General features: G+C 40.9%; 1 protein-coding gene across 3 annotated transcripts in view; it reads left to right on the top strand.

The window, feature by feature from the left end:
* ABCB11 (ATP binding cassette subfamily B member 11) overlaps nucleotides 1-16,275 on the top strand; it is a 73,172-nt gene that overhangs the window by 22,080 nt on the left and 34,817 nt on the right. For all 3 annotated transcript variants that reach the window (XM_045032417.1, XM_045032416.1, XM_045032418.1), the window contains 7 exons: nucleotides 258-429; nucleotides 2,147-2,271; nucleotides 4,272-4,446; nucleotides 7,853-7,966; nucleotides 8,878-8,988; nucleotides 12,049-12,174; nucleotides 14,095-14,298. In XM_045032417.1, coding sequence (XP_044888352.1) covers nucleotides 258-429; nucleotides 2,147-2,271; nucleotides 4,272-4,446; nucleotides 7,853-7,966; nucleotides 8,878-8,988; nucleotides 12,049-12,174; nucleotides 14,095-14,298 — 1,027 coding nt within the window. The remainder of the gene's footprint in view (nucleotides 1-257; nucleotides 430-2,146; nucleotides 2,272-4,271; nucleotides 4,447-7,852; nucleotides 7,967-8,877; nucleotides 8,989-12,048; nucleotides 12,175-14,094; nucleotides 14,299-16,275) is intronic.

Here is a 16,275-nt window from a genome sequence, read left to right as displayed (position 1 = left end):
CAGCCCCTGGGGGAAGTGGGTATCTCAAGTCCTTCTTTAGATTGCACCCACACCCACACCCACACCCACACATCTCTCTTGCTGTTGGATGGAGTGGGGGGAATTGCACCAACTCCTCACTACAGCCCAGAGTTTCTGAAAGTGGTGGTAGTGGGAAAGAATAGAGGCAAGGAAAATTACAGGACCCCAATTCAGCTCTGAATTATAATGCAGGGGAAATGAGATTCATCTCTCTTTGCTTTTCTTGTTTTCTACAGTGATGTGAACAAAATCAATGATGCTATTGCTGATCAAGCAGCACTCTTTATCCAGCGCTTCACCACCTTTATTTGTGGATTCCTGTTAGGATTTGCTAGTGGCTGGAAACTGACCATGGTTATTATTGCTGTCAGCCCACTACTTGGGATCGGAGCAGCTACCCTGGGCTTGGTAAGTTCACGTCTTAATGCAACAATCATTTAGAGTGAGATAGTAGTATACCCTAGGGCTGGGGGATTCAGATCATAGTGGCTCTGGTGTAAATACTTCCACTGAACTATGTCAAGACGCAAAAGACTTTGGATTGACATTGCTGTTGCTGAGATCAGAACCTGGCCCACAGCTTTCTTTCACTGTAATACCTTCTGTTTCAGAAAGTTCTCACCAAAGGGGTTGAACTGTGCATGCGTGTGAGAGGAAGGAAGTTCTGGTATAGTGCTGTGTCTTGTTTGCCCCTTTCTCTGCTCCCCCATTTTCACTACCCCAACTGCAAGTGAACCAAAGCTTCTCCTTTTCTGCAACCTTCCTCATTGCAATTCCCCATTTTACTGCCAGGAAATGAAAGGCAGGGTGAAAACATAAAACCAAAATACCCCTCAAGTTCTGCGTGGCTATTCTTGCTCTCCATTTTCTCTGTGGTGGCTGCTCTATTTCCCTCCTCTCCATTTGTCATTTTGTTCTTCTGTCCATAGAATGCCCCCTCCCCCACTTTTCTTCCATATACTCACTGTCTCGCCCACTTGCCTGGATCCCTCATCCCATCTCTTTCTGGCCCCAGTTTCTCTCTGTTTTCTCCACAAACCTGGTCTCCCTGATATCTGGGCCACCCTCTCCCAGCTTGTCCCATGGTGTTTCCATCTCTTCACTATCTGATGGATATTCTTTTCGTCTCTGGTGGGTCACTGTACTCCTAGTTGTCCAGTTTATCAGGAGTGTCTGGGTGGAGAAGCCTAAGCTGCTTTTAGGGCTCTGTAGCAGCTCTACAGCTGATTACTGCCATGGAATAAAGGAGGATGTGGAAGGGGTAGACTTAAATGACTCGCTGCAACTGCTCTGCCACTAGGGTGACCAGATGTCCTGATTTTATAGGGACAGTCCTGATATTCGGGGCTTTGTTGCACCTATTACCCCCATCCTGATTTTTCACACTTGCTATCTGGTCACCCTACCTGCCGCTGCTCATGCATCTGGTCTCCAGTGGCTTTGCTAAGGACTGCCACAAGGGAACAAAGGGGGAGTGCTGAGGTCTCTACTTAAGCTACTCCTATGGCTACCCTAGTGGCAACAGGAGCAGATACACAAGCAGGTGGGAAACTCTGAAGTAGTTGCTTGCTGCTTTTTCCCACTCCTTATTGTCAGCCCAGCTGAAGAGTGATTCAGCACTGGAAACTGGGTGGCACCTGGAGTTTACAGCCGCTGCTCCTCTCTACTTCCAGCTGGCATCCTCTGGGACTCCTTCCCTTGCTGCTTAACTCTGCTTAACCCTTCCCAGAGCTGCTTAGAGCCAGGCAGGAGCAAGGAAGGAGGAGAATGTGAAACCACTCATTGTCAGCTGCTCTCCCCAGTGACTCTCACATTCAGCAAAGCAGTTGGCAATGGGATATGGCCATGCTGCCCAGAGTGCAGGTATACATTGTGGCCACATGCTAGCGGGGGTTTGTGCACGGACAGGACAACACAGAAGATTCGGAGGAGATGAAGTGTGTAATAAAAATCCATGGTCTATAAATTCTGCTTAGAGTACGCTGGGGAGACATAAAGTCTGGCTAGTATTGTTGACAATGAGGAGTGCTTGCTGATCATGCTTGATTGGTTAAACACGGTACTGTAGGCACTAAAACTGGAGCAGGATCATATTTTGCCACTAATATTTCTTATGGCTTTTTAGGCTGTGGCAAAACTGACAGGCCTAGAGTTAAAGGCATATGCAAAAGCTGGTGCTGTGGCTGATGAAGTGCTGTCATCAATGAGAACAGTGGCTGCTTTTGGTGGGGAGAGGAAAGAAGTCGAAAGGTTTGTTTGGTCACATTTCTATGAGGTTTCTTATTTCTTTAGATTGAAACAATAGGGGTTTTTTTAAGGTTATCATAAACTCCCAGGCCCTGGCAATTAGCCTGACAACTACAAAATAATGACCACCCAACAGCATTCAAAAAACATACACGTAGCTAACCCATAAACTCAGCCTGCCAGCAACAGCATGTGCAATCATAAACTTTGACACCTTATAACTCAGCCAACCAGTGAATTACAGCAGCGGAATCACTCCTTTCCACCTGCCCACCACCTCCAGGAACATACTTTCAGCCTTCCCCCAAACCCTGGTAAATATGTGGCTTTTTCAGTGTTCCTGGAAAGTCGTCAAAGGCAGGCTATTTCAAGTCAAGCAGGGAGGCAAGTTTCAGCCACAGGGCCCTTGCAGAAAATGCCCTTCCAGCAGCCCTGTCTCTTTTATTTCTTTGAATTAGCATTCCAAATGGCTAGATATTGATGCATACTGGTACTGTTTCATACACATTGCTCTAAATAGCAAAAGCCACTTTGCCAATACAACAGCTATTATCCCTGTTGTCATTCCCACTTAAAGACAGCTGTTTATAAAATAAGACTATATCTATGTCTTTAAAATGAGCTTTTCAAAAGAGATTTTAGAAATACAGTTACAATATCTCCATAAAATGGAGTAGTGTAGGTGTCTTTCAATGAGAAATGACTTGAAGGAAATGCAGCCTCTTTGAAAGACTGGAAACTCAGTATTTGAATATGTGAAAAAGGCAGCAGATTGATTGAGGTACTGTAAAGTACATTATATGATTGTTTAGAAATTAACAAGTTTTAATTATGACAGTGATCCATAGCAGATATGAGTCATTATTTAAAAAAATCAAGGATGCTCAGCTCAATGTGCTCCAAAATAAAGGTTTTTGCTGAAGACCCAATAGAAATGATTCCATGATTTTTTAAAAATTCTATGTGGGTTGCAAATGATGTAAGGACTGTATCTGAAAACACATACATAGGTTTCCTACATTGCTTGCAAGCCAAATATAGCATTATGGCACCTGAGAAAGGGAAAGTGAAACTGATTACAAGTAATTGTGAAACTGACTAGTCTATTTTTGTTGACCAAATTGGGAAAAATGCAAATAGTAAATGAACGGTATAAATACTTAAAAGTAAATTAGATTTTTTAAAAAATCCTTCATGTTAATAATGTGAAGTGTTATTAGTCACCAAAATTTGCTTTTTGAAACTATCTGTATAAATATACCTTAGCTTATGGAATGTAATGAACAGTCAAAACAAAATTTTATTTAGAAGTTTCCAAAATATTCATGAACAGTTTTTCCCATTATTCACCCAGGTCTAGTAAAGACATTTTTTTAAATGTATGATTTTAACCTCACCATTCTCTTTAACAATAACAACAATAAACCACCCTAAACCTTAATAGAACCTTGGTGTCAACTGCTTGTCTTAGTCACTCAGATGCTGAGCTGCATTTCAAGCATCATCAGACTGCCAAGATGGCAGATTCCTGTTTAATTAACTTGATTCTTTATATTTTTTTCAATGATTTACTCTCTGTAATTAGATCTAGTGAGTTGATGGTATTATACTGCAATTCTCTTTTAACCTTATTTAAAATACGGCATGGTTGCAGGTCTGTCACAAATTATCCAAAACTTCTATGTCAGAACAACACGAATTCTTTTGGGCAGGTAGTTGCAGTAATTCTGATATTTTCCTATACGTATAATAGGACATTCTACAGTTTTAATGTCTGAGGTTGCTACTGTAGCCATTCAAATCATTAGCATCTTTGCAGTTAATTTCAGTGAGAGCAGCATGGGGCCCTTCCTGCAGAGTAGTAAATGCTAAATTTTTAATGGTATCCACTGTATTACTGAAGGAACATCCCTCCATGAAGCAATCTCATTGTACTGGTCTTTATTCATCCTAGTTTTCTGTTAAATGCACGTCGTCCACTTTCATTTTTATTCTTTCCTTAGATATGATAAAAACCTAGTGTTTGCCCAGCGCTGGGGAATTAGAAAAGGAATGATAATGGGATTCTTCACTGGTTACATCTGGTTCATAATCTTCCTGTGTTATGCATTAGCCTTTTGGTATGGCTCAAAACTTGTCCTTGAAGAAGAGGAGTATTCGCCTGGGACTCTCTTACAGGTACTGGTTATAATACTTGCTCCTTTCATATCTGATAGTTTTTCAGAACTGTCCCTGAACATGTACATTAGTTATCACCTAGTTTTCAGAGTGGTGACTACTGTCTGACCATGCTTTTCTTTTCTGCGCTTTGCTCTCGTATTCAGTTGCCAAATATAAAATGGCAAATCACCCTATTTTTTCCCTGAAGAACCTTCTTCTCCACTACTCCAGGATTCAGCTGCTATTTCTGTCTGTAAAGTTCAAACTGTGGTTCTTGCAGCGGTGTGCTGGAAGCACATTGTGCCAACTTTTATGCAGCTCTGAAAGCTGTTAGGTGAAGTAGAATGGCTGTTCTAGATACCAGTGGTTTAAATGTTATGGAACCCGAATCCTTAGATATTTTAATTATTCTCTACTGCTGGCAGATGGCCCTCAGATGGGATAACCTGAAATTACACTTGGCACTAACAGGTCAGTGCAGTGATAAAGCCTACCAGAGATTTCCTTGACTTGCCCCCAATAACTGTAGTTCCACATTCCCAACTGGTAAATGGCAGCCAGCGGGGAACTGACAAACTGTAGCCAACATTGGAAGGAAATATCTCCAGTGCTGCCTTTCTTTTCTCTGCTTTCTGAGTTGCCAATCATCTTTCTTTCACTTCAAATTTCTCACTTAGCGCTCTAAACATATACACCCAGTCTCCAAATATTCCTTTCTGGGTCACTGAGAGGTTGTGCTGAACACCCATCCAATTAATTCAATAAGGGTTAACCAAGCAATGCTTTTCCTTGTTATAATCAAAACCATTGGGCCTGGTTCCCTCTTGCTAACTCTGATTTTACAGCAGTGTAGCTTGGATGAGTTCAGTGGATGAGTTCAGTCTTGATTTATAATAGTGTGAATGAGAGGAAAATCTGCCCCTCTGTATTTTTCATTCTCCCTGGGCAATCGAGTTTACCTAACAAAGGAGGGGGAGAACTGTAATTCCCACAATGCACTGCTCCATCCAGCATGGGCACAACATGGCTGTATCCTGTTTGGCATCTTGATGGTGAAGCCCCTCCTGGCTGGGCTTGGATGTCGGTGGAGAGTGAAGCACCAAAGGGGAGGGAAGAATCCTCTGAATGAAATTTATGGAGCAAAAAACTACTGTAAATAACTTTTGGGGTGGTTTAAAAAAAGGTGGTTAAAAAAAACCCAACCCGCTGCCAGCCTTTCCTTTACACATGCCTGTCTGTTGGTCTCCGAAGGCTAGCTGAGTCCTTGACGGCTTCTTGCAGAATTCCACAGACATCACCAAACTGATGTAAATGGTTACACATAATCCTTTTCAAATTTTTTTAATTGTTTCCAAGCTGATCAGTCATAACAGAGCAAAAAGATGGGCCAAAATCAAAGGGCGTGTTCATTATTTGCTACATCAAGCTACCATCTGAGTGATAATAGCCAAGAAGGGATGGCGTAAATCAAAATAAGTTCTAAACAAAAGTTTAATTCTAATGAGGGCAATTTGTACTGTAGCAACAGGAAGAACACGTACCAGATTAATATTACATAGAATATATTACTGCCCAGTTCCTTGAAATAAAAGCAGCAAAGTAATGAAGAAGCCTTTCCCCGTCCTTGATCATTAAGAAAAGGATAGATAATGTGACAGAAAATATCATATTGCCTCTATATAAATCCATGGTACGCCCACATCTTGAATACTGCATGCAGATGTGGTCACCCCATCTCAAAAAAGATATATTGGAATTTGAAAAGGTTCTGAAGAGGGCAACAAAAATTATTAGGGATAGGGAACGGCTTCTGTATGAGGAGAGATTAATAAGTCTGGGCCTTTTCATCCTGGAAAAGAGACGACTAAGGGGGAATATGATAGAATTCTATAAAATCATGACTGGTGTGGAGAAAGTAAATAAGGAAGTATTATTTACTCCTTCTCATAACACAAGAACTAGGGGTCACCAAATGAAATTAATAGGCAGCAGGTTTAAAGCAAACAAGAGGAAGTATTTCTTCACACAACGCACAGTCAACCTGTGGAACTCTTTGCCAGAGGATGTTATGAAGGCTAGAACTATAACAGGGTTCAAAAAAGAACTAGATAAATTCATGGAGGATAGGTCCATCAATGACTATTAGCCAGGATGTTCACGGATGGTGTCCCTAGCTTCTGTTTGCCAGAAGCTGGGAATGGGCGACAGAGGTTGGATCACTTGATGATTATCTGTTCTGATCGTTCCCTCTGGGGCACCTGGCATTGGCCACTGTCAGAAGACTGAATATTGGGCTAGGTGGACCTTTGGTCTGACCCATTATGGCCATTCTTATGATCTCTGTCCCGCAGTGTCCTATTCTTTGAGTTCCCCGCCCCTGGTTACAATGACCAACACTTTAAGACTTGGGTGCCTACAGTTAGGCACATAAATGTAGATTTATGCACCTTAATAAAAGTGGTTTGATTTTCAGAGGGACTGAGCATTCACAGCTCCCAGTGAAGACAAGTTCTGGCAAATGCTTTCAGCATTCTGGCCTCCTCCCCAGCTTCCCTGCCAGGTCCTGTTGGGCTCTTGGAGTGCAGTATCTTCAGCCCACTGGTGTTCGCCCTTGCTGGCTGAGCTCTCTAGTGATCCCTTCAGGAAGAGAGGCTACACAGGAAACACGGCCTTTCTCCAGATCCCATGTCAGATCTCCTCTCATGCTACCCTGACTTAGCGCAAAAGGACATGATCCAGGGATTTTCAGGAAGGGGTGATCAGCAAGTGATTCCTTTCTTGGGTTCTTGGCTAGGATTGGGGAAGAACACTCTCATTGGGTAGGGCTGGGATGAGCTGATGCAACAGCATTAATTTGCAAAACCAGAGGAGGAATGTGGGTATGCTCTAGGAGTGGAGTTGCGGCTTCCACAAATACAGCAGCTATGAAATGATACAGCATTCTACCAAAAGGGCCTGTTTGCTGGCCCATCCCACACTTGCTCAGTTCAAGCACTGGAAGGTGGAGTATGGATTCTGATGGCATAGGCACTACTGCTGTGGTCACTTTTATGTAGGGAGGGGGAGAATCCTCTCAGAGGCAGAAACCTGCCTTTGTAGCAAGGTTTGTAGGTGTGATACATATACAGCCATCGGTCCCACATTAATAGCAACAGTACTTCAACCAAAGAGTATTTTAAAGCTGCTGCTTGAGCATAATATCAAGTAATGCAATGCATTTAAAACTCCAGATACAGAGGGCACATCACCATGCTGTCCTATATGTTTTCAAGCATTGGAGCATCAATCCTGCTTGCTGGCCCGAAACATGCCCAGAAAGCTCAGTCCTTATCTAGTTACCACCCAGGTTCTATACCAGGTTGTTTTCTAAGCTCTAAGAAAAAAATTAACGTAAAGTCATTAATGTCTTCCCATGTTTTTTCAGGTTTTCTTTGGAGTCTTAATAGGTGCTTTAAGTCTTGGTCAGGCTTCTCCTTGTTTGGAGGCTTTTGCCACTGGCCGCGGGGCTGCAACAAACATCTTTGAGACGATAGATACAGTAAGTACGGAATTCCTAAGCTCTGTCAGTCTGCTGTGAAAAATAGTTAAATAAGCCCTGCGCAGGGTAGGCTTTTATTAGCAGTGTAAATGAGAAAAATGAGGGTAATTAAGAAACAGCTGACTGCACAAGAAAAAGACCCAGCTGCAATTTATAAAGAGGGCATTGAAGCGACATCTTTAAATGTTTTGTTTATGAATATTCAAGTTTTTACCAAACACTGATATTTCATGCTCAGGTCTCATAAGTGCAGCTAATGATCAGCTATGAATTAAGGCTAAAGGCACAGAAGAAGGTCTTAATATTCATACTGTAGCCAAGCTCCAGGAAACACCAAATCTCCGGCTGATGTAAATGGATGTAGCACCACTGATGTCAATGGGCTATGCAGACTTGCACCAGCTGAGGCTCTGTCTCTCAAAGCCTGTCTGCGTGTTTAGATGAGAACAGAAGTTTGTGTTTTTAATTATTGTGATGCTATCTTTATATGTTATTTAACATGATTCTAATAGAAAGTGAACTTACTCATAATTATACCATTGTGTGCTGTGACTTTTCCTTGAACTTTTTTACCATGACAAAGCCACAATATTTCTAATGCTTTGCCATGACACACACCCAGCCTTTCTAATGGATTATCCCCAGTGACGTAACAGACTGAGAGAGATGGCTGTGTGGCTCATGCGGAAGTCATTTCTCTTCCCAACTTTCCTCACCAGTGACAACCACATTGTCACTTTAGCTTAGAGTCTTATGCTCCTGTAGCAGAGTCTGTACTGCTTTGGAGTACAGCCCAGAGCTGGTCAAACTGAAATGGCATTGTTTTGTGTGTTGGAAGGAATATTGTATCTACTGCAGCAAAGTCTCGGTTGTTTAACACCAAATAAGTAACATGACAAATTCTGCTTTAGAAACCTACCATTGACTGCATGTCAGAAGAGGGCTACAAGCTGGATAAAATAAGAGGTGAAATTGAATTCCATAATGTAACATTCCATTACCCATCCAGGCCAGAAGTAAAGGTGATTATTCATCATTCCTCTTTTGAATAATTTACTGTAACTAAATAGAATATGCTGTTATGCCAGTAATCTATAAACGCCTATGTTAGAGCTTACTTTCCAAAAGCACAAGCCCTTTGTTTAAAAGTAGGCAATTAACTATTTTGGCATCAACAGTGTTAGAAGTTGTGTAGTTTTCATTTCCAGCACATCTATGAGAATTCTTTTCTGTAGACTATGAGCTCACAAAAATTCAGTTGGGTTCATCTGCATACTGCTTCCCTCCCTTAGACCATCACTGACAGGTGTTTGTTCATCCTGTTCTTAAAAATGGCCAATGATGGGGATTCCACAACCTCCCTTGGACGCTTATTCCAGAGCTAAAGTATACTTATAGTTAGAAAGTTTTTCCTTACAGCTATCCTAAATCTCCCTTGCTGCAGATTAAGCGCATTACTTCTTGTCCTACCATCAGTGGACACTGAGAACAATTGATCAGTGTCCTCTTCATAACAGCCCTTAACATATGTGCAGACATACAAACATAAGAATGGCCATACTGGGTCAGACTAGAGGTCCATCTAGTGCAGTGTCCTGTCTTCCAACAGTGGCCAATTGCCAAGTGCCCGTGAGGGAATGAACAGAACAGGTAATCATCAAGTGATCCAGCCCCTGTCACCCATTCCCAACTTCAGGCAAACAAAGGCTGGGGACACCATCCCTGCCCATCCTGGCTAATAGCCATTGATGGACCTATCGTCCATGGATTTATCTAGTTCTTTTTTGAACTCTATTATAGTCTTGGCCTTCACAACATCCTCTGGCAAAGGCTTGCTATCAGGTCCCCCCTCAGTCTTCTTTTCTCAAGACTAAACATGCCCAGGGTTTTTAACCTTTCCTCAGAGATCAGGTTTTCTAAAACTTTTATAATTTTCATTGCTTTCCTCTGGACTCTGTCCAATTTGGCCACATCTTTAATAAAACGTAGTGCCCATAACTGGACACGGTACTGCTGCTGAGGCCTCTCCAGAACCGAATAGAGCGAGACAGTTGCCTCCCGTGTCATACATACAACACTCCTGTTAATACACCCCACAATGATATTAGCTTTGTTTGCAACTGCATCCCATTGCTGATTTGCATTCGATTTGTGATTTACAAATATAACCCCCAGATCATTTCCACAGTACAATTGTTAAGACAGTTATTCTCCATCTTGTAGTTGTGCATTTGATTTTTGTTTCCTAAATGTAGACTTTGTACTTGTCTATATTGAATTTCATCTTGCTGATTTTAGACCAATTTTCCTATTTGTCTAGATTGTTTTGAATTCTATCCTGTCATTCAAAGTGCTTGCAACCCCTCCCAGCTTGGTGTCATCTGTAAATTTTATAAGCATAGTCTCCACTCCATTATCCAAGTCATTCATGAAAATATTGAATAGTACTGGACCCAGGACTGACCCCTCGGGGACCCTGCTAGATACCTCCCCCAAATTGACAGTGAACAATTGATAACTACTCTTCAAGTATGGTCTGTCAACCAGTTTTGCACCCACCTTATGGTATGGAAATCTAAACCACATTTCCCTAGTTTACTTATGAGAATGTCATGTGTGTCAAAAGCTTCACTAAAAATCAAGCTAGATCATGTCCACCACTTCCTCCCATCCAGTAGGCCATTAACCCTGTCAAAAAAGGAAATTAGGTGGGTTTAGCATGATTTGTTCTTGACAAATCCATTCCGGCTATTCCTTATAACCCTATTATCCTCTAGGTGCTTACAAATGGATTGTTTAATCATTTGTTCCACTATCTTTCCAAATATTGAAGTTAGACTGGCTGGCCAATAATTCCACAGGTCCTCTTTATCCCCTTTTGAAAGGTTGCTCTATGTGTGCCTTTCTCCAGAATTCACCCATTGTCCAGGAGTGCTCAAAGATAATTGCTAATGGTTCCAGGATTGCTTCACTTAGTTCTTTAAGTACAGAAGTTGAATTTCATCATGCCCTGCTGACTGGATTATATCTAATTTATCTAAATAGTCTTTAACCTGTTCTTTCCCTATTCTGTCTTGCATCCTTCCCCCTTGTTGTTAATATTAATTGTGCTGCGAATCTGTCCATCATTAAGCTTTTTAGTGAAAACTGAAGCAAAATAGGCATTAAACACTTCAGCCTTCTTGACACCATCAGTTATTAGATCTCCTTCCTTGCTAAGTAGAGGACCTACACTTTCCTTCTTCCTGCTGTCTTGCTCCTAATGTACTTAAAGAATCTCTTCTTATTACCTTGCATGTCCCCTGCTATGTGTAACTCACTTTGTGCCTTAGCCTGTCTGATTTTGTCCCTAGAGGCTTGTGCTATTCTTTTGAACTTCTCCTTAGCAATTTGTCCATGTTTCCATTTTTTATTGGATTCCTTTTCTTTTTCAGAGCTCCTTAATCAATTATACAGTTCTATACATTTACCGGTATTCAAAAATAGTATAGAAGGTAGTAAAACAAAATGAGCGAAGAGATTTTGTAATTTAATTCTTCCATTGTGCTGGGGAAGTGCAGTGCATTATACTGTAAAGTGCTAGGAAGAGGGAAATGGACACTGGCTGTATGACCTCTTGCTTCACTGCTGCTGTGACAAGGGCTGCTTGAAAAGAGTATTATTGGGCAAACAAATAAATGCAGCCACTTCTAGACACAGCAGCATATTAAGAATCATATTATTCTATACAATGTCTTTGGTGCAAACATAACATGTAGATTTTAGCAGGTACTCATAACACATATGCAGCATTTATCAAAAGGTATTAGAGCTAAATTATCCTCTGGGATGTATCCAACTCCTCTTCATTTCAGTAGGAGTCTGACATAACCAACAAAAATCAGAATTTGACCGTATATCCTTCATAGAAAATAATGCTCTTAATGAACTCTAATATCAAGCTTTTCAGTTTATTTAAAAATCCTTTGGTTCTCTTTTCCCCGCTTCATTTAAGATGAAAGGAAAACATGATGATTTCCAGTCCATCTGCTTGGCTTCAGGAATTTTGTAGTTACAATGGATGATCTCTCTTGTGCTTTCAGATTTTGGATAATCTTAGCATGGTTATTAAATCAGGGGAGACAACTGCTTTCGTTGGACCCAGTGGAGCTGGGAAAAGCACCACAGTGCAGCTCATCCAGCGGTTCTATGACCCCACTGAAGGCATGGTGAGTGTCTCACTCCAGCAGGTTTTTCTAGCCTTATTCACTTTAAAGGGTATCAACATTTTTACTCAAAGTTGGGAAGCAGGATTCTGGATTTTTTAAAAAACCCATTCCAAGAAACAGTGACTGAGGAAATGAGCAGGATGCTTTGTTTAGTTCTGTTCTGGAGTCTCCTGAATGATACAAACAACAATATTTATGGGAAAGAAAAGAAGTGTTTAGTGAGGACAAAAGTGGTTTCCCTACAAAGTAAGAATTAAATGCTAAGCTTCAATGAGAACTGCACTTATGCATATAAAGGTCGTTTTTAGGGTAGGGAATCCAGAAGTGACAAACAGTTTTAAATCCTGAGAAATGTAGTCTTGAGCACTTAATCATTATCCTATAATTAAGGCTAATATTTAGTCACGGATATTTTTAGTAAAAGTCTCAGACAGGTCTCAAGAAAAATTCATGAAAGCCGATTATCTGTCTGTGACTTTTACTAAAAATACCCATGACATAATGGGGAGCTCAGCTGCGGGGACCCCACACTGCCCTTAGTGGCTTGGCAGCTGAGGGGGGCCACTGGGAGCTCTGGAGATCCCCACCACCTGTGAGGGCTTGGTGCTCTGAGGTTCCCCCATGCCCATGATGGCCAGGAGCTCCAGGGTCCCCCCGACGCCCTGCAGCTCCCAGCCACTGCGGGCTGAAGTCACGGAGGTCACTGGAAGTCATGGATTCCGTGACCTCTGTGGAAAAAAACATAGCCTTACCTATAATACTGCTACAGTATATGCTGACTGGAATGGCTACATCTTATTACCAACAGCAGAAATGTTTAATATATAAACATTCTTATTTCATTAACATTTGGCTTAATGGTATAAATCACATAAATGGTGCTCTGTAACTGAATGTAAAAGAGTCAAAGGATGAGTGAAGTATAAACAAATCCTCACTAAGTCATATTATGGTGATCTTTCCATAATTTCCTCATGTCCTAGTCATACTAATTGAGAATGAATTTATGTTTGTTCGGTTATTTTTGTGAACATTTTTATCAAAAATGTCTGGTTTTGAACATTTTCCTTTTCACATTTTTTTAGTTTTCATTGTTCCTTTTTCCCTCCCTGTCTTTCCCTTTCCCCATTTTTTTTCCTTCTTCCTTTTGCCAGTGAAGAAAGGAGGGGGAGAAGGAAAACAAGGAGGGGAAATATAGAACTGAAAAACAAACAAAAAACCCTAAATTTTCATTTTCCAGTTTCTTTTAAAAAAAACAAAAAAACAACCTGAACATTTTTTTAAAATCCTTTTTTTTGCAAAAATTTCTATTTTCTAAAGTCCGTTTCTCATGCCAAAACCAAATCAGTTGAAATATTTCCACCAGCTCTATTACAAACACTGATTAGTTCTCATAACCAGCCCGTGAGATGTAGGTATAAGAAACTGAGGCAAATGAACTAAAATTTCAGTTTTGGGGGAAATTTTCATTCTGAATTAGGATGAAAAGTCAAATGTGAAATTTTGAATGGGAAGCGATTTATCTTTAGATTTTCGTAGATTCACGGATTATAAAGCCAGAGGGGACCACTGTGATCATAATGTCTGGTCATAGGATTTCCCTGCATTAATTCCTATTTGAGCATATTTTTGGAAAAACATCCAATCTTGATTAAAGATTTCTATGATACAGTACAGCCAACATAATTGTTTACTTCACTCCGGGGTGGGAAGCAGTCATCTTCTTGCCGGGTTGAGCCCAGTATTCTCATTATTTCTTTTTATAGTTTTATTGTTGAATCTACAGTCTGTATTCCAAAATAGGCTGGTTTTGATCTCTCTTGTACCAGAATGACTCTGGAGTAACTCCATTTGAGGCTGTAGAGTTACAGCACTGTGAGCTCAGCTGCTTTTTCACTTTTAACTGGTGTTCTTCTGTAGGTTACCCTGGATGGCCATGACATTCGCTCCCTTAACATTCAGTGGTTGCGCTCACTGATTGGTATTGTTGAGCAAGAACCAGTCCTGTTTGCTACCACAATTGCAGAGAATATTCGCTATGGCCGTGATGATGCTAGTATGGAAGACATCATCAAAGCAGCCAAGGAAGCCAATGCCTACAACTTTATCATGGATCTGCCACTGGTAAATTTTGTCTGTTAAAGCATTTCATCAGAACTTGATGAATAGGGAGACAATTCCTCTTCCTTTCCCTCTGCAACCAGGACCAGGACTGGAGAATGGCAAACATACTACTATCTTTCAAAAAGGGAAAAAAAGAGGACCCAAGGATTATAGACCAGTCAGCTTAACTTTGATACCTGGAAATATATTGGAACAAATGATTAAACAATCAATTTGTAACCACCTAGAGGATAATAGGGTTATCAGGAATAGCAAACGATGGATTTGTGAAGAACAAATCATGCCAAACCAACCTAATTGCCTTCTTTCACAGTGTTATTGGCATAGTGGATGGGGCAAGCAGTGGACGTGATATATTTTGATTTTTAGTAAGGCTTTTGGCACAGTCCTACATGACATTCTTATAAGCAAACTAGGGAAATGTGGTCTGGATAAAATTACTATAATGTGGGTGCAAAACTGGTTGAAAGATCATACTAAAAAAGTAGTTATGAATGGTTCATTGTCAAACTAGGGAAAGGTATTTAATTGGGTCCTGCAGGGGTCAGTACTGCATCTGGTGCTATTCAATATTTTCATGAATGACTTGGATAATGGAGTGGAGAGTATGCTTATACAATTTGTGGATGACACCAAGCCGGGAGGGGTTGCAAGCACTTTGGTGGACAGGATTAGAATTCAAAACAACCTTAACAAATAAGAGAATTGGTCTGAAATCAACTAGATGAAATTCAATATAGACAAGTGCAAAGGAGCAATAGTCTCAAGTTGAAGTGGGGGAGGTCTAGGTTGGGTATTAGGAAACACTATTTCACTAGGAGGGTGGTGAAGCACTGGAATGGGTTACCTAGGGAGGTGGTGGATTCTCCATCCTTAGAGGTTTTTAAGGTCAGGCTTGACAAAGCCCTGGCTGGGATGATTTAGTTGGTGTTGGTTCTGCTTTGAGGAGGGGGTTGGACTGGATGACCTCCTGAGGTCTCTTCAAAACCTAATCTTCTATTATTCTAACTACATTTAAGAATTAAAAATCAAATGCACAATCACAAAATGGAGAATAACTGGTTAGACAATAGTACTGCTGAAAGAATTTGCGGGTTATAATGAATCACAAATTGAATATGAATCAACAATATGATGCAGTTGCAAACAAGGCTAATATCATTGTGGGGTGTATTAACAGGAGTGTTGTATGTATGGCACGGGAGGCAACTGTCTCGCTCTATTCGGTTCTGGTAAGGCCTCAGCAGCAGTACTGTGTCCAGTTATGGGCACCACATTTTATTAAAGATGTGGCCAAATTGGACAGAGTCCAGAGGAAAGCAATGAAAATTGTAAAAGTTTTAGAAAACCTGACCTCTGAGGAGAGGTTAAAAACACTGGGCATGTTTAGTCTTAAGAAAAAGAAGACGAGGTGGGCTCTGATAGCAAGTCTGCAAATATGTTAAGGGCTGTTATGAAAAGGACACTGATCAATTGTTCTCCATGTCCACTGAAGGTAGTACAAGAAGTGATGGGCTTAATCTGCAGCAAGGGAGATTTAGGTTAGATAGTAGTAAAACTTTCTAAGTATAAGGATAGTTAAGCTCTTGAATAGGCTTCCAAGGGAGGTTGTGAAATCCCCATAACTGGAGGTTTTAAAGAACCGATGAGGCAAATACCTGTAAGGGATGGTCTAGGTATAGCTGGCCTTGCCTCAACAGGGAAAACGGGGGCTAGACTAGATGACCTTTTGAGAACCCTTCCAGCCCTACAGTTCTGTGATTCTATGTGCAACCTGTTGGGTACCCAAATGGATGGAGAGAAAGCATAGCATGAATGAGAACAATAGAGTTACAGACATTCCTTTGAAGTGACTCTATAAAGTGTGCTACATGTATTTGGCCACGTTTGGGAGCAAAGATGAATACACTCCCCAAGAAACATACACAGAATATTCAGTACCAGGGGAAATCTAGACCTATATGGTCATAGTCAATA

This window comes from Mauremys mutica, chromosome 10 (genome assembly GCF_020497125.1).
Source record: "Mauremys mutica isolate MM-2020 ecotype Southern chromosome 10, ASM2049712v1, whole genome shotgun sequence".
In the NCBI taxonomy this organism is placed as follows: Eukaryota; Metazoa; Chordata; order Testudines; family Geoemydidae; genus Mauremys; species Mauremys mutica.
Note: the sequence above shows the minus strand (reverse complement) of the source record. Positions and strands in the feature narration are given on the sequence as shown.